Source organism: Tenrec ecaudatus, chromosome 5 (assembly GCF_050624435.1).
Source record: "Tenrec ecaudatus isolate mTenEca1 chromosome 5, mTenEca1.hap1, whole genome shotgun sequence".
Lineage (NCBI taxonomy): Eukaryota > Metazoa > Chordata > Mammalia > Afrosoricida > Tenrecidae > Tenrec > Tenrec ecaudatus.
Genome location: NC_134534.1, coordinates 141,175,849 through 141,190,925, shown reverse-complemented (window position 1 = coordinate 141,190,925; position 15,077 = coordinate 141,175,849). Strand labels below are relative to the sequence as shown.

Genomic DNA, 15,077 nt, shown 5'->3' with positions numbered 1-15,077 from the left:
TTTAACCCCGGCTTCCAGGAGGTGGAGAGATGAGTGTGCGTCACTGAACAGGAGCAGGGGAGAGCCCGCGGGCTTGATTCCATGCCCAACCAGTGTGCGCTAAGCAACTGAGGGTGAGGAGCCCGCTCGGCGGGAGTCCATGGTTGGTGTTCCTACGTGCTGAGCAAAAGGCTGGTTGTTCGAATGCACCCAGAGGTACTTGGGAAGGAAAGGGAGGCCTGGCAATGTAAAGGGCCCGCCATTGAGAACAGTGTGCGCACAGGGCGTGGTCCGTCGTGGCAGACCAGCACCCCCGTCAGAGAGAGGGCATGCATCATGGGTGCCCACCGCTCCTTTTGCCTCAACCCAACCTATGTCACTAGCACCTCGCGGCTAGTCAAAAACTGGCACTGGGAGCCCTGTCAGAGCACGCACACATGCACACCGAAGCTCATACTCGGAGCTGTGGAGTCGATTCTGACGCATGGCAACCCTGTAGGACAGGGTAGGACTGCCCGTCAGTTTCGAAGACTGTGTCTTTCTCCCCAGGAGCCAGCCACCTGGTGGTTTCGAACTGCTGACCTTGTGGTTAGCAGCCCAGTGCGTAACCATGACACACAGTGGGTGCCTACCACTTGCAAGCCCCCTTCCTCAACCTGGGGTTTCCCTGAATCAGGGTCACCTTGACAGCAACTACTTGGTTATGCACGGAATGAGAACTACATCGTGAGCCAGTGAGCAGAGGGGGGCGAGCCTCGTCGGGCAGCGGAGGAAACAGACAATAGGCAGGGAGCCCGTAATGCAACCCAAGCATTGGGGGCTGCGTAGATAACCACGATGCTAAATGCATTTGATAAATGTGCTTTCAAGTAAAAGTTTGGCCTCCATTCATCTCATAGGCCTGGGGTCAACAAGCCACTAGCCCGGAGGCGAAATTCCATCCCCCGCCAGTTTTGTGCTGCTGCGAGCAAAGAAAGATGTTTGTTTTTTTAAACAGTCAAAAAAAATCAAAGGACTATTTCACCACACATGAAAATGATACGATGCTAACACTTCGGTGTGGGTGAATAGGGGACTTCTTGGGAAGCGGCAGCAGTTATGTGCTCCACTGCTAAAGAGAAGTGGATGGTTTGAGGGTCCCCTGAGTTCCTCGGAAGAAAGGCCTGGTGTTCCATTCTCCCCCAAAATTAACCCCTCCCCGAAACTCCTGTGGGGCGCATCTGTCCCCTGACACACAAGGTCACCAGAAGTCATAGGCAGCTCGCTGGCAACTGTTTCTCCCACCGTCACTTCTGTGCGGTCACCCCTGGTCTCTGTGGCTTCTGTTACCGGAACACAGCCTCGGCTGTCAACTCTTGAAACTGTTGGCAAAATCACCATCTTCCTGAGCTGGGCTAGAGCCTGAAAGACACATATGAGTGGTCGCCCTGAGCCCTGCTGGTTTCCATGGGTAGGCCTGCCCACAAGGCACCCTGGGTCCCTGTTACACACTGTGTACTGGAGAAGACATGGTGCACAGAAGACCCAGGACCCAGCAGGGTTTCCGGCATCTGCTGGGGGTCCTTGAACAGACCACCTGGAGATCTTGCCTGCATTGGCTTTGGCTACTTTCAAAGCCAAAAATATTTCTCCTTATGGAGAGAGCTCTGTTCAAGATCCTCCTGGCACCCATTACGTGCGGCTCCACATCCGGCCCACGCTGCCCAGAGAGGCCTTCTCGATCAGAAGCTGGCAAGGGCTCCTCCCCTGTGGTCTTAGGGGCAGTCATCAGTCTGCTGATGCCACTCCATCACCAAATTCCCTCCCTGGCTCTGGCGGTCTTGTTCTTTGTGTATTTACTCGCTGTTTTCCAGTGCATTGAGATAATAGAATTTGAATCCTCCATGGAAAACAATGATGTCAAGCTATTTATACATAAGAAAGGTAACCATGGTTTTTGAGTTAGAACATTGGCGGCAAACCTAGCTATCGTACCGTAAGAATCCTATCCAAATTGTACGTGCGTACAATGGATCAGCATGACGAGGTTCCAAAGTCCAGGGTGGGAATGTGAAATCAGCATTAAGCAAAAATGGAGTGGTTACATCTTGACCTCCCTTCCAAGCCACCGAGAAGCCTGGCCCAGCCTAGCTGAGACACTATTGTCTTCATGGCAGCCAGCATTTCTCTCCCACCTCAGTACTAGCTTCTGCCTGACACCCTTGTCCTTAGTAGACAGACTATGGACTATATTGACTCTTATCCTCAACGCAGTGTCAGATCGTGCGGCCGTCGGTGAGTGCCCGTGTGTATACTTTCCTATGGCTGTAAAGAGCTAAACTGAACTTTACCCCCCCCCCCCCCCAGTGTTAACAGTGGTTGTATCTGGGTACTGGGATTTCAGATGGATTTTTCTTTTGTTGTTGTTTTTAACTTTCTTCTTACTCTTTTGGACCGCTGGGGTTTCTCTTTAAAAACAATAATGTGAATCATCTTAATCGGCAAAGAAAAACCTAGCTATTTTAACTTGGCAGAAAAAGTAAGAATGGGTGCATCTGTGTGTGTGGGTGATAGAATTATTTAGGTGGTTGTGCTGTAACTGGTAAAGATGTATGCATCCCCGTGCGGCCCACCAATGACAGACACAGGGGAGTGACGACTTCAAGATCAGGGAGAGAATTAAGGACAGGAGGTAAGAGAGATGTGCAGGCCCAGAGGTAAGAGAGGTAGGAGGTAAGAGAGATAGATGTGCAGGCCCAGAAATCTGAGCGGACCATGGCTGCGGGGTCTAAATGCTCCCCAGGATATTAGCTGCTGGGCTTCCTTCTTGGTGTTTGGAAAGGAGGGAGGTGGGCGGAACTTTTCTGGATTGGTTCTCTTGTCTGTGCTCAGGAACCTGGGATGGTGCTAGTCAGAAACCATTGGGCTGCTACCCACAAGTTTGGTGACTCAACTGCCCCCTAGCCACTGTGGAAGAGAAAGATGAGGCCCTCGATTCTAGTAAAGATTTACAGCCTCGGAAGTCCTCTCTAGCTGGGGTGGCTGTGAGCCAGAATGGGCAGCGTGTTTGGTCTTGGTTTGTCTCTGCCCAGTGATGGGCCTCTCTCGGGCACTACAATAGTACCTTGCCGCCACCTAGTGGCCGTCTCCCTCCGTCTGCAGGAACTTCCCTGCTCAGGCTCTGTTTGAGGGCCCTGCTCTGGTGGCCTCCCGGGGTTCTGCGGGGCAGTGGGAATGCCTCATTAATTTATCCCTTCCCTCCTGTCTCAGTCCCGCAACGTGAATCCCTGACTGAACCAGGGTCAGGCTGTTGAAGAGCCAAAGGATGCCTCACTGTCAAAGCCAATCTCCTCTCCTTTCCAGCAGCCTGGCTCTTGAAGCCCAGCCCGGCCTGCTCCTGCCGAAGAGTTAGCCTGCTCCTCGGAGCTGCCCTGCGTGTAGGACTCTCGAATGGTGCCCATGGGGGGCTCCTTGACATGGAGTTGGGGGTCCCAGGAGACACCAGCAGTCAGAGATGGCACCCCTAGCCCCACCCCCCCCAGGCCTCCTCCTAGCCCCTCACACCCTCCGTACCCAGCACAGCCCTGGGCTCCTTGGTCCAACCAGTTAACCAGTGGCCATTAAGCCAGCACCTCTTGGTGTCCTGTGTGTGTCACAATAGAGCTGTGCCCCCTGGTGTTTTCAATAGCTGGAGTATGGAACGTCTAGGCAACTTCTGAGCGCATATATATCATGGCCGGCCCAAAGGGTTATAACACCCACTGCCCTCGAGCCAATGCCGATCAGAGCAGCCGTGTGACACAGAACTACTCCGTGCTCCACTCTCACCTGCCAGTTCTCAAGTAGATGCTCTCTTCCCCGGACCCTCCTGTACTGTGCTTGGGAATATAAGACCCCTTCCCGCCCCACCCTTCCCTGCACCCCTCCCTAGACCATGTGCCCCCGTTTCCGGTTGTCACAGCTTGGGGTGTGCAGCTGTCATCTAGCGGGAACTCCTTCAAGCTCAGTGGCCCGGGGATGAAGACAGTGCTGCGGATCAGTGTCCCACGAAGGCAGGGCAGGCCTGAGGCTGGGCTGCCAGAGGCCCCTGGGTGTGCTCACCACCGCAGAGGCGCATCTCCAGGGCCTCTCCTCACCGCCCACCTCCAGGATGATTGGGGCAGCATGGCTGGTGCAGAGAAAGGGACCCTTTTAAAAAGTATTTAAACTGTCATTTTATTTATTCACACTCTGGCCTGTTTACAATAAGACTTGGGACATTGCACACATCAAATAGACTGGACTCTTCAAAAACCCATCACGAGGGGACAGGGACTGCAAGTCAGGGTGCTAGGTTAAAGGAGGCTGAAGAAATCCGGCAGTGTGGGGACAACGGTCAGGGGCACCTGGGAAATCTGACAGTGTGGGAACAATGGGTCAGAGTCCTGTGTGAGAACCAGTTTTCAAGTGTGACAGTGGTGTGCGGTTACATGAGTGAATGTCCAGGCCTCTCAGAGATGCAGGTCACGGTAGTTAGGGGGAGAGGCCATGAAGTCTGCCTCTTCCCCTCCATTGGCTACCCATGAGCCAGTATGTGTGTGCTCTGAGAGAGCATGCTGTATGTGATTGTGTGTCTTGTTTATGTGTGTTATAAGAATATGTGTAGTTGCGTGTAAGTGTGAGCCATATATGTTTCACATTGCACATGTGACTGCTGTATGTTGCACGTGAGTTGTATGTCTGTTGTGTGTTGCATGAAAATATTCTGTGTTTCATGTAAGGAAGTTATGTTGTGTGTGTTGCATGGGAGCATGTTATATTGGGTGTGAGGTGTCGTATGTGTGTGTGCTGCATGTGGTTGCAGGTGACTGCTGCAGGAGAGTATATGGGTGTGTTGCATGCAAGCATGTGTGCATGGTATGCAAGTGTTGTCTAGTAGGGTCCATATGGAGAGAGCGTGTTGGGGGTCTGGGTCAGGTGAAGGGAGTGTGGATTATGTCCCCTGCCTCCCGCACCTGCTGCAGCTGGCCCCGTCTGGCAGACAGGCTGGGGTGGGCGTACGAGTGCTATGCAGGAAACCCCTGAGCTGGCCTTCTGTCTCTTTGCAGTGTGCAGTTCGCCGCCCATCCACATGAAGGTGCAGCCGCTGAACCAGACGGCGCTGCAGGTGTCCTGGAGCCGGCCAGAAGCCATCTACCACCCGCCCATCATGAACTACGTGATCTCCTACAGCTGGACCAAGAACGAGGGCGAGAAGGAAAAGACGTTCACCAAGGAGAGCGACAAAGACCTGGTAAAGCCTCCCGGTGCCAGGTCGCGCTCCTCTGCCCTGCTGGGCACTTTAAGAGGCATCTGTCTCCATGGAGCCTTCTGCATGCACCCCATCCTCACAGCTACGGGAAGGGTGCCCCGAGGGGCCGCAGAGCTGTCAGGGCCGGGCTTTCAGGATAGGGACTGCTTGGGTCCCTGCCGTGCAACCTCAGCAGGCTGGTGCACCCCGGGCAGCGCGATCTGGGCTTTGCTCATCCACTGCCAGGCAGCAGCGCGCCCGCGCGAGACCCTTCCCGCCTGAAAGGGTCACTGGGCAAATGAAATCAGTTACCTCATCTGCATGACAGATCCGGATGGGTACCACTGCTAGATTCCAGTGGGGACCCCGGAACTTGTGACACCCTAACGTCTGACCTCACGTGAGTGATGCGTGCCCAAGTCAGCTTCTCATCTCAAGAGTGGCATTGGTACCCTGCAAGGGCAGGGCTCAGATGTCTGCAGGAACCATCTTCTTCCCGGATAACCGCAGCCCTGCCAAAGCATTCTCCTTCCCGTCCGCACAGGGAAACTCAAAGTGACACATCTGGGTTCGAAAGCTTAGCGCTGACTGAAAATCCGAGGAAGGCTGGGGACTAGTGGAACCCGCCATTGTCTGTGTCCATGAAAAATGCAGCTGCTCCAAGTGGGATTCGTAATGGTTCTTCTCCCTCTGACAGCATCCCCTGGGCCCACCCCGTCAGTTACAGAATCACACTTGCCTGCAGTATCCTTTTAGAGGAAAATTCTTTTACTTCGTTTCCAACTTCCCCACTGGACCCTGTGGTCTGGGTCACGTCAGGGAGCGAAGTCGTGAAATCTGACCCTATGGAAAGGCACGCAAGGCCATGATGCCTGGCAACCTTTTTCCTTGGCCCAGCTGGGAGTCTGTGCGGGATTTGTCTCCCAGCAAAGCAGAGCTGGCTGGCATTAATCAGCAGAAACAATCTGGGCGCTTACGTGGTCTCTTGTTCTAAGTGGAAAACAATTAAACACACAAAGATGAATAGATAGGGGCTGGAAGTGAATTCTAATGACCCCCGCAACAGATGAAGCGGAGATTCGCCGCCTCGTAGAAGCGGGGGGGTCAGAGGTTTCCAGAACGGGGGTGTGCATGTGGGTGGATAGGAGCAAGTGCAGGCTAGAGTGGGAAAGCGAGCCCTATGAGGATTTCTGCGGTGGATATTTTCTTCAGGCGCATACCAAGCCCCTTTTCTCCATTCCTTATGTATCCGCGTGTAAGGACTCATTGATTGCAAAGCCCAGAATCTGAGAAGTCACCCTTCCGGCATGCGTGCTGTCTTCCGGTTTATATCCCTCCCACCCCCCCTCGGCACATCTGTGGGGCAGGTGTTGTTACTGCCTTTTGTCCAAGGAGCCCTGCTTGCAACTGTTGGGAACTGTAGCGCTCCTAACCACAAGGTCCGTGGTTCAAGCCCGGCAGCCCCTTGGCAGGCAACAGATAAGGCTGTCTGCTCCTTTAAAGATGGCAGCTTCAGAAACCTTATATATGCTCGCTAAGAGCAGAACCGCCTTGATGGCAGTGGCTGTTTGGTTTCGCCAAAGCTGATGAATGAGGTGTCAAGTTCAATAGCTTGGCCCTAACTACCATCCTGGAACCCCGGTGGCATGGTGGGTTAGCACTGGGCTGCCAACCCCCAAACGACCAAGTCCCTCCGCAGGAGAAAGAGGAGGCTCTCTACTCCCATTGAAATGGATCGTCTCAAACTCACAAAGTCGGTTCTACTCTGTCCCGCAGGGTTGCTATGAGTCAGAATTGACTCAGTGGCAATAACTTTGGTTTTGGTTTCAGTTTGACATTACAGCCTCACCAGGAGGCCGTGTTCTGGGCAACCAGCGGGGGCAGGTGGGGCCACAGTTACGGCTCCTTACTCACTTGCTCACACATGGGGGTAACAATGCCTCAGGGCCAACTCGAAGACAACCAATGCTAGCCTGCACCCACCTTCGTTCCTGCTTACGAAATAGTCACTGCCAAGGCCACCATGGCCTTTCAAGTGCAGAGAAACAGATGGCCGAGGTCGGGACTGGCCTTGGAAATAGTGCACGGCCCTGGAGCCTCAGCACGATAAAGAATTCGAAAATCCGTTTTGGATAAGGATTTCACTGTAAAGGCCCAGGAGCTATGGCAGTAGCTCAGCCAGGCCCGCTGGGAATGAAAGGGTTGAAGACACACTGGCCACTATGCTCAGGAAGGCGAGGCAGAGAAGGCCGTTGTGACCTGCACGTGCGCACGGCGAAGGCAGGCTCTCAGGCACAGTGCGACGTGGGTCCCCCACGGTGCGTGCTCAGTGGGGAAGCACGGGTGTCCGCCCTGGCCGGGCTCCGGGTTTGCACTCCGGATGGGAAGACTCTTGCCCTGCCGGTGTGGGGAGAGGCTCCTTTCTCAACTTCTCCAGGCACAGCACCCCTGAGTCCCATGGCCACCCCAGGGGGTGGTTCCCCCACTGCGCTTGCTTATCTCTAGGCTCCAGAACCAAGACTTGGTGGTCTGGTTCCGTAGAGGCTGCAGCCTTGGAAACTCTGGGCACAGTCCTTTGTGCTTGAGGTCACTGTGAGCCGGTGTGGACTCGACAGCGGTAGGGATTTGAGGATTCTGCCTCTGGGTGTTCTTTATCTTGTCCAAGACTGACAAGTGATCACACTGCTAGGAGACAGCCCTATTCCAAAACTGGGAGACCAGCCACCGGACCAGGGCAGAGGATGGATACACCCAAACCAAATTCCCCGCCATCAAGTCCGTGCTGACTCATGGTGATTCCATGGGGTCTTATAACGATCCTAGAGAAATCTTATAAGGCAGCGTTTATCTCCCCTTGTACATTTCCAAGACGGTAATTCTTTTCCGGAGTGGAAAGCCCCATCCTTCCTCCCGAGGAGGGGCTGGTGGTTTCAAAGCGCTGGCTTTGCAGTCAGCAGCCCAACCCGTAACCACTGCTCTACCAGGGTCCCTTCCTATCTACAGCCACGGGAAGAGGGCCTGGGATCCCCACTGGTATGTTGAGGGGATGCAATTCAGCCCGTAACGCCGCCTTTGCTTTCTCTGCTTGCAGAAAGCCACGATCAGCCAGGTGTCACCTGATAGCCTTTACCTGTTCCGCGTCCAGGCTGTGTGCCGCAACGACATGCGCAGCGACTTCAGCCAGACGATGCTCTTCCAAGGTGAGGCCGATTCCAGTCCCCGCCAGCAGGGGGCGGCCCCAGCCAGCTCCCTCTCGTTGCTCTGTTCCATCCTATGATTAAGGAGACACGGGTTTTGAAGGTCACCCAGCAAGACCCAGGACTGTCAGCCTGCCTTTGCGTGGAAGGTTTCATAGATCAGAAGGGAGGAGCAAAGTGTCAAATTAAGATTTTGTAATGTTATTTTTATTGTTTAACTGTACAGAGCCAAATATCTAGGCCGTTCACCAAGCATTATCCAACACTGAGCACTCTCTCAAAAGCCCCTCCCAGGCGTGTTGATCAGTCACCTCTCGGGATTCCCAGGCTGAATTAATTTGCCATTCTCCATAAGCCCCAAACAAATAAAGCTAGCTAACCCCGGCCCACAGTTCCCGTGAGACTTATGTAATGAAGAGTTGTGTCTCTGCTGAGTGGCAGACTGGCTAAAAGTTGTTAGTGAGGCTTTCACCTTGGGTACCAAAACTTATTAGTCATGATAACTAATATTTTAGTGGGCTATTTTGAAAAGCAAAAGGAGCATTTAATTTTTTTAAAAAGCTCATGCTGATCACAATATCCGTTTTTGTTTGTTTGTTTGTTTGTTTTCAATAAACCCACCCTATTTTACTCATTCCACCCCAATCTTAGACCTGATTCCAATAAGCTAGTGATTCGCAACCTGCGGGTTGATACCCCTTTGGGGGCGGAACAACTCTTTTATAGGGGTCGCCCGATTCATAACAGTAGCAAAATGACACTTGTAAAGTAGCCACAAAAATAATTTTATGGTGGGGGGGGTCACTACAACATGAGGAACTGTATTGAAGGGTTACGGCATGAGGAAGATTGAGAACCACTGCAATAAGATATCATTTCTAGAAACAGGCAATGGTGCCTGGGGAGTCAGGGGGCAGGGCTTAAAAACTTTCTGGCAGTCAGCCAAGGTGTCTATTCAGCTGGAGCACAGAAAGAAAGGAGGCGGGGAAACAGGAGGCAGAGATGGGCTATGTGGCCACCTGCCTCCATTGCCATGAGATCACAAGAATAGGATGGTGCCCATCAGTTATAACTGAAAGTTCTCATCAAAGAATCTCTAGAAGAATTCTCACCCAAAGGGGGAAAATACAGAACAGAAGGGAAAATACCCCTGAACTGCAGAAAATCACGGAGTTGGGATGAACCCCTTGAATTATTGTCCTGAGGTCATCTTTTAACCTTAAACCAAAAATATCCCCCGAAGCCTCCTTGAAACCGAGCAACAGGCTGGCGGGACAGTAAGGAGTGTCCGACCTGAGGCCTGTGCTCTTCAGAGATCTGCGGGTTGGAGAGCAAACCGACAACTCGGGAGATTAGTTAGGACACGCACAGGGCCCCGGGTGTGCGGTCACGGGGGAGGAATGCTCAGAAAAGGAGGTGAGGAAGAATTACACACCTGAAGGAATGCCAGCAGCGTTGCTGAATTGGACGTGTCCAAATGGCTGAGTTGGCGTGTACTCTGTTGTGTGTCCTCTCAATAATAACAGTCACAACAAAAGAGCCATCTGTGGACCATAGCTTTTTAAGGAGCCAGCAGTTGGGGTGGGGGGTTGGAATGGCACTTGGATGGCAGGCCCCACGCTGCCAGTCTGGGGTCTTCCCTGACCAGCATCTCCTGATCTCTGGGCCTTGCTTTCCATCTGTGAACTGAGAAACCTGCATCCCAGTCAGCTGGTTCTTCACCTTCTTGGGTCATGGATCTGAGAAGGACCATTTCTCTAGAAGTTTTCAGAATTTTGCCTAGAAGTTGAGAGATAAGTAGAGCGTGGCATCATGGGATAGCAGTTAAGACATGCAAATTTCTGGGCCTCTGCTGGACTAGTGGAGCCTGAAGCCCCACAGGTGGGTCCCCAGGAGTGTGCCTGTTAATTAACAGGGTAATGGGGTCGGGGGTAGGGGCAGGAGCTAACCTGCATCTTAAAGCTCAAGTGGTGGTTTTTCTCCTGGTCACTTGAATGAAGAGCAGGTAAAAGAGAAAAGGGGAGAGGGACAAAGGCAAGGAGGTACAGAGCTTGGAAGTCTGGAGTCCCTGAGAAAGGGGGGCCCTGTACCCCCACTCTTCCTGTGCCCATGGAGATGGGGTTGGCAGAGCTTCCCTGATATGTTGGTGAGGTCCAAGAACAGAAGGTCGCGTGCCTTGCTTTCCAAATAGGTAGGTGGCTGGCAAGTCAACAGATAAATACATCCACACTAGGCCCTGGCTGCCTCTCAGCAGCAACAGAATGCTGCTGAGCACCTTGAAGCCACAGGTGTCCCTTCAGAACAGTGGCAGCTTTCACGATACGGCACTCATGAAGGCCTGTGAGCTCCCATGGCGGTGACATCTGCTCAATAAGTAGCATTCTGCCTGGCCCTGAGTCACAGCTCCTAAGTATTAGGTTTGATGAAACCAATAATAAATGATGACCCCAGAGTAGGGAACTGTGCAGCCTGGACTCCACCTCAGGAGGGCCTTCTGGATCTGCAATTCTGCATTGATCTCATTTTCCCATTTAAACTAATTGGAATTCTCAGAGCTGCACATCGTCATAAATAATCACGTTCACCAGACCCACCTGTGCCCTGACAGATTGACCCCCTTCCCTGCGCTGTGGGGGGACCGTGGGCCCAGAGGGGAGAGAGAAGAGAGCCCCTGGTCGGTGCCCAGAGGGGCTGGGGCCCTGGAGCTGGGGACATAAATCATGACTGGTCCCCGAGTGCCCCGACAGGAGCCTGGGACCTACAGAACTGCTGTTGCAGATTAATAGGCCTCTGAGCTCTCTGGCTTCTGCCTGGACTTTGAAAAATTAAATGTTTGTAATGTAATGCAATTCCAAAAGGGCCTCGTCAGCTATCGCTTCTCAAAGCACAGAATTTTTTAAAATGTCTTATTCCAGCGACTTGTTGGGAGGCACCAATGTCTCCTCTGCTGGGGGCTTTCCTCCATTTGGAGGGAGTGTGCTTGTTCTGTGGATGGTCGTCAGCTCTGGATGCTGATAAAGGTGGGGACAGCCCATACCCTCCGCCAGGGTGGCGCTGGAATCTTCCCTCCAATGTCCGGTGGGCAGCACAAAAAGTCAGCGCTAGTCCAGGCGGGCATGCAGAGTTCCTGGGGAGCCTCCTAGTCATGTGTGATTTAGCAGAGGCCCACTCTCCATACCCAATCCACCATGAAGATTAGTGCCAAACACAAGCAAACAAAAGCTCAGCGAATGTCACGGGGGTTTGCTCAGGACGACTCGGTGCCGCCGTCATCACAGGCCCACCTGGTTGGGGAGCATGAAGAAGCCACGCAGAATCGTTACCTTGTTTACAGCAAATATCATTTTATTTCTACATAATGTGATGTGACATACTATATTAGTATAGCCACCTATAACATATACGCAATAGCAATAAGTTTATCCCCAGGGGGCAGATATTAAAATGGCAACAGAATAAACAACACCCATGGAACATTGGGTTCACGTGCACAGAGGTTTTGACATAAGTCTGTATTTCTGTGCACCTCACCTGGCAGCAGCCTGCATGGGATTCACATTGGGTTGCTTAAATTCACAGAGAGGTTGCTTAAATTGCCAGTGCTCTCTCGGCTGCTCGCCAGAGTCCGTTTTGATGGGGAAGCTGAGTTGCTTTTGACCTTGCCACGGACTGTCCCCCAAAGCAGATGTTACCCACCTACCCAAGTGTTAGCAGGATAAATAGTGATTCGTACGTGTGCAAAGTCTTTGTGATTTCTACCCACTCGTGGGAAAAGCAGACCCCTGAGCTTTTCCTCTGGGTCACAATCTCTTTGGGCAGAAGGTGGAACCAACTGGTGCTTTATGCAGAGTGGCTTTAACCCTTTGGTGGCCCGTGGGCCCTGCATTGTCCTGCCTCTGTGGTTTAAGGAAGGGGCCTGGTTACGTTCTCCATGTCTAACCAGAAGATTAGTGCTGTCAGCCCTCCAGCTTTTCTGTGGGAGAAAGATGTGGGAGTCTGCTCTTTCAGGATTCACAGCCTCTGAAACCATCCTGGGCATTTCTACTCTGTCCTATAGTGTCTCTATGATGTCAGCATGAACATGACCGACTGCAACGTGGTGGCTTACCTGTGAAGTTCAGTGGGATGTTTGAACACACTTTTAGTGAGTGCTGCCATCTGGTGGGCGCTAGTAGAACTGAATAAGAAAACACAGGCCGCATTCCACCACAACGCCTTTCATGTCCTTTGGTGTCTTACTAATTGCATCACAATCCTTATTTCCTCAAACCCCACCCATCCACCCCATTTTTTCCTCATCTCATTTAAAAGGCCTTCCAATGCTTGAAAACACGCGACTTCCACCCAAAACACTGTCCTCGTCAGTGTTGACTCATAGCAACCCTGTAGGACAGGTAGAATTGCCCCTGTGGGTTTCCGAGACTAACTCCTCAGGGAGTAGACCGCATCTGGTGATTTCAAACTTCTGGCCTTGTGGTGAGCCGCCCAAGTCTAATTTTTATAGCACCAAGCCCAAAGCATACCAGAAATCAGTCTTGCAAAAGTTAGAGAACTGAGCAAGCTACATCGCCGAGGAGACCAGTTATACATTGCATTCCAACGCAGTTGTCAAGGTATTTAAAACACTTTTTGATACATTCATGTATGCACTTTTAAAAATTAAAGTATCAAAGTGACAAGTCATTGGTTGCCAACCACTGTGGTTGTTAGAAGAGATGCACATAAATGGGCCTGGCAGGTAGCTGCCACCGTTTGAAAGCGCCTGTGATTTCTGTCGGTGACAAGGCAGCAGGTAGGCCCTGCCCCTGGGGGGGGGGGGGGGCGCCATCTGTGTGGCCTTCACTCAGTCTAATGAGCACACAGGTGCCAGCTCTCCGGCACCTGGATCCAGTGCGGTGCCAGCACCCCGCGATCGCAGAGGGTTTGCAGAAATTTCTGAGTCACTACAACAGGGCTGCCCCTGACCCGGCAGAGGTTGTCCAAGATTAATGAAAAGCAGGCTGCCGCTGGGGAGGCGATGTATTCTGTTGGCTTGGCTTTACACAGCAGGGAAAGTGGGTCTCCGGGGAACCTTTTTTCCTGCTCTAACAAAGGGAGGTGTGTCACCTGTCGGGGGCCGTGAAGTATCGATCCCGGAGCAGCTCGGTCATTCTGCGAGGCTAAAATGTATTCCCGGGAGGGAGCTGCCTGCTTCCTACTCTCCTTATTTGACCTAGAATCTGAATGATTGTATTGACTCCTGGATGCTGCTGTTGACCACGCCCCCAGCTCACCCTTCTACAATGCAAACCCCGCCCCCCCTTCCAGAGGCCAGGCAGGACGGGTGCAGAGCGGCGTCCTTGGCCTAGCCCCATGCGCAGCCTGTGAGGAGGGAGAGCCCAGGATTGGCAGATACAGGGATTGTCCGTTCAAACAGCAAATGGACCTCCTTAGATGAAAGCTACTGCTTACAATGTTGGTGATGCATTCCACTTCAAAAAGGAGATTTGCAGGTTACTCGACAGTTGTGGCTTAGATAAAAACCTGCCAGCAGAGTGCTACCTGCTTCGGTACTTAGGATGTTTTGTTCATGTTTCCGGGCTGGTGATATAGTTTCTATGGCACGGTTCTTCTCCGAGATAACCACAGAGAAGGGGCTCGGTGAGTTTCACTTTCACGTCGTTTACCACGTTGATTTCTTTGTTTCTCAGCTAATACCACTCGAATATTCCAAGGGACCAGGATTGTGAAAACCGGAGTGGTAAGTAGAAAATGGGAATTGCTTCCTCAGGGTTGCTTGTTCCTCTGGATGCAGTTATACCTGTCGCCACACGGTGGCGGCATGACGTTGCTCTGCAGCTCGATGCGCCCAGGTTAAACTCATTATTCACAGTACTTTATGAAACCACGCTGGGCAGCATGGGTAAAACCCTGGTGTTATACTATCTTAATTTTGCCAAGGTCAAAATTCCCAGGTGCCTAATTATTTATCTGTGGAATCATCTGATGCAGTCGTTCAAAGGGGTTAAATGGCACCAGGCTCCTCAGTTGAGATAGGTTAAAATCGAGAGATTGCCAGTTACCTCAAGCCATGTGGACTTGCCAATATCTGGAGACTGAATTTTTTTAATTTATTGAATCCATTCCAGCTCATTGTGGCCCTGTAGAACAGGTAGAACTGCCCCTGTGAGTTTCTGAGACTGTCACTCTTGACAGGACTAGGAAGCCTCCCCTCTCTTCCTTGGACCGACTGGTAGTTTTTAACTGCTGGTCGTGGGACTGCACTGCTCCAGCAGGGCTCCAGCATCAATACTACCCGGGATTACTGAGCACAGCCTGGGGTTCCGGGACAGATTGTGTGACTTAGCCCTTGCGACAGGCCATAAGGGCCTTGCTGCTATTAGCCTATTTTATAGTGACTGCAGTGAGGCTGATATCACCATCCAGACAGTGAGGGGTCACCAAGGCAAGCCCAGGAAGCCTCACATCACTGTCTCTGGGTATTTGGCATCATGTGACATATGGCATGTTACTGATATCAGACACTTGGTGAACCAACTTCAGAATCCAGGGTCTGATAAATAGAAATAAACCTGAAATATGTTAGAGCCAAAAATTTAAAAAGCGTTTGCTAAAATGTCATCGTTAAACCAGAAAGTTTTCAAATTCACACA

At 52.0% G+C, this 15,077-nt stretch overlaps 1 protein-coding gene across 5 annotated transcripts in view; it reads left to right on the top strand.

Annotated features, from left to right (window-relative positions):
* The window catches only part of PTPRG (protein tyrosine phosphatase receptor type G), a 755,578-nt gene that overhangs the window by 643,632 nt on the left and 96,869 nt on the right, over nucleotides 1–15,077 (top strand). For all 5 annotated transcript variants that reach the window (XM_075549956.1, XM_075549955.1, XM_075549953.1 and 2 more), the window contains exons 9-11: nucleotides 5,046–5,230; nucleotides 8,319–8,427; nucleotides 14,115–14,164. In XM_075549956.1, coding sequence (XP_075406071.1) covers nucleotides 5,046–5,230; nucleotides 8,319–8,427; nucleotides 14,115–14,164 — 344 coding nt within the window. The remainder of the gene's footprint in view (nucleotides 1–5,045; nucleotides 5,231–8,318; nucleotides 8,428–14,114; nucleotides 14,165–15,077) is intronic.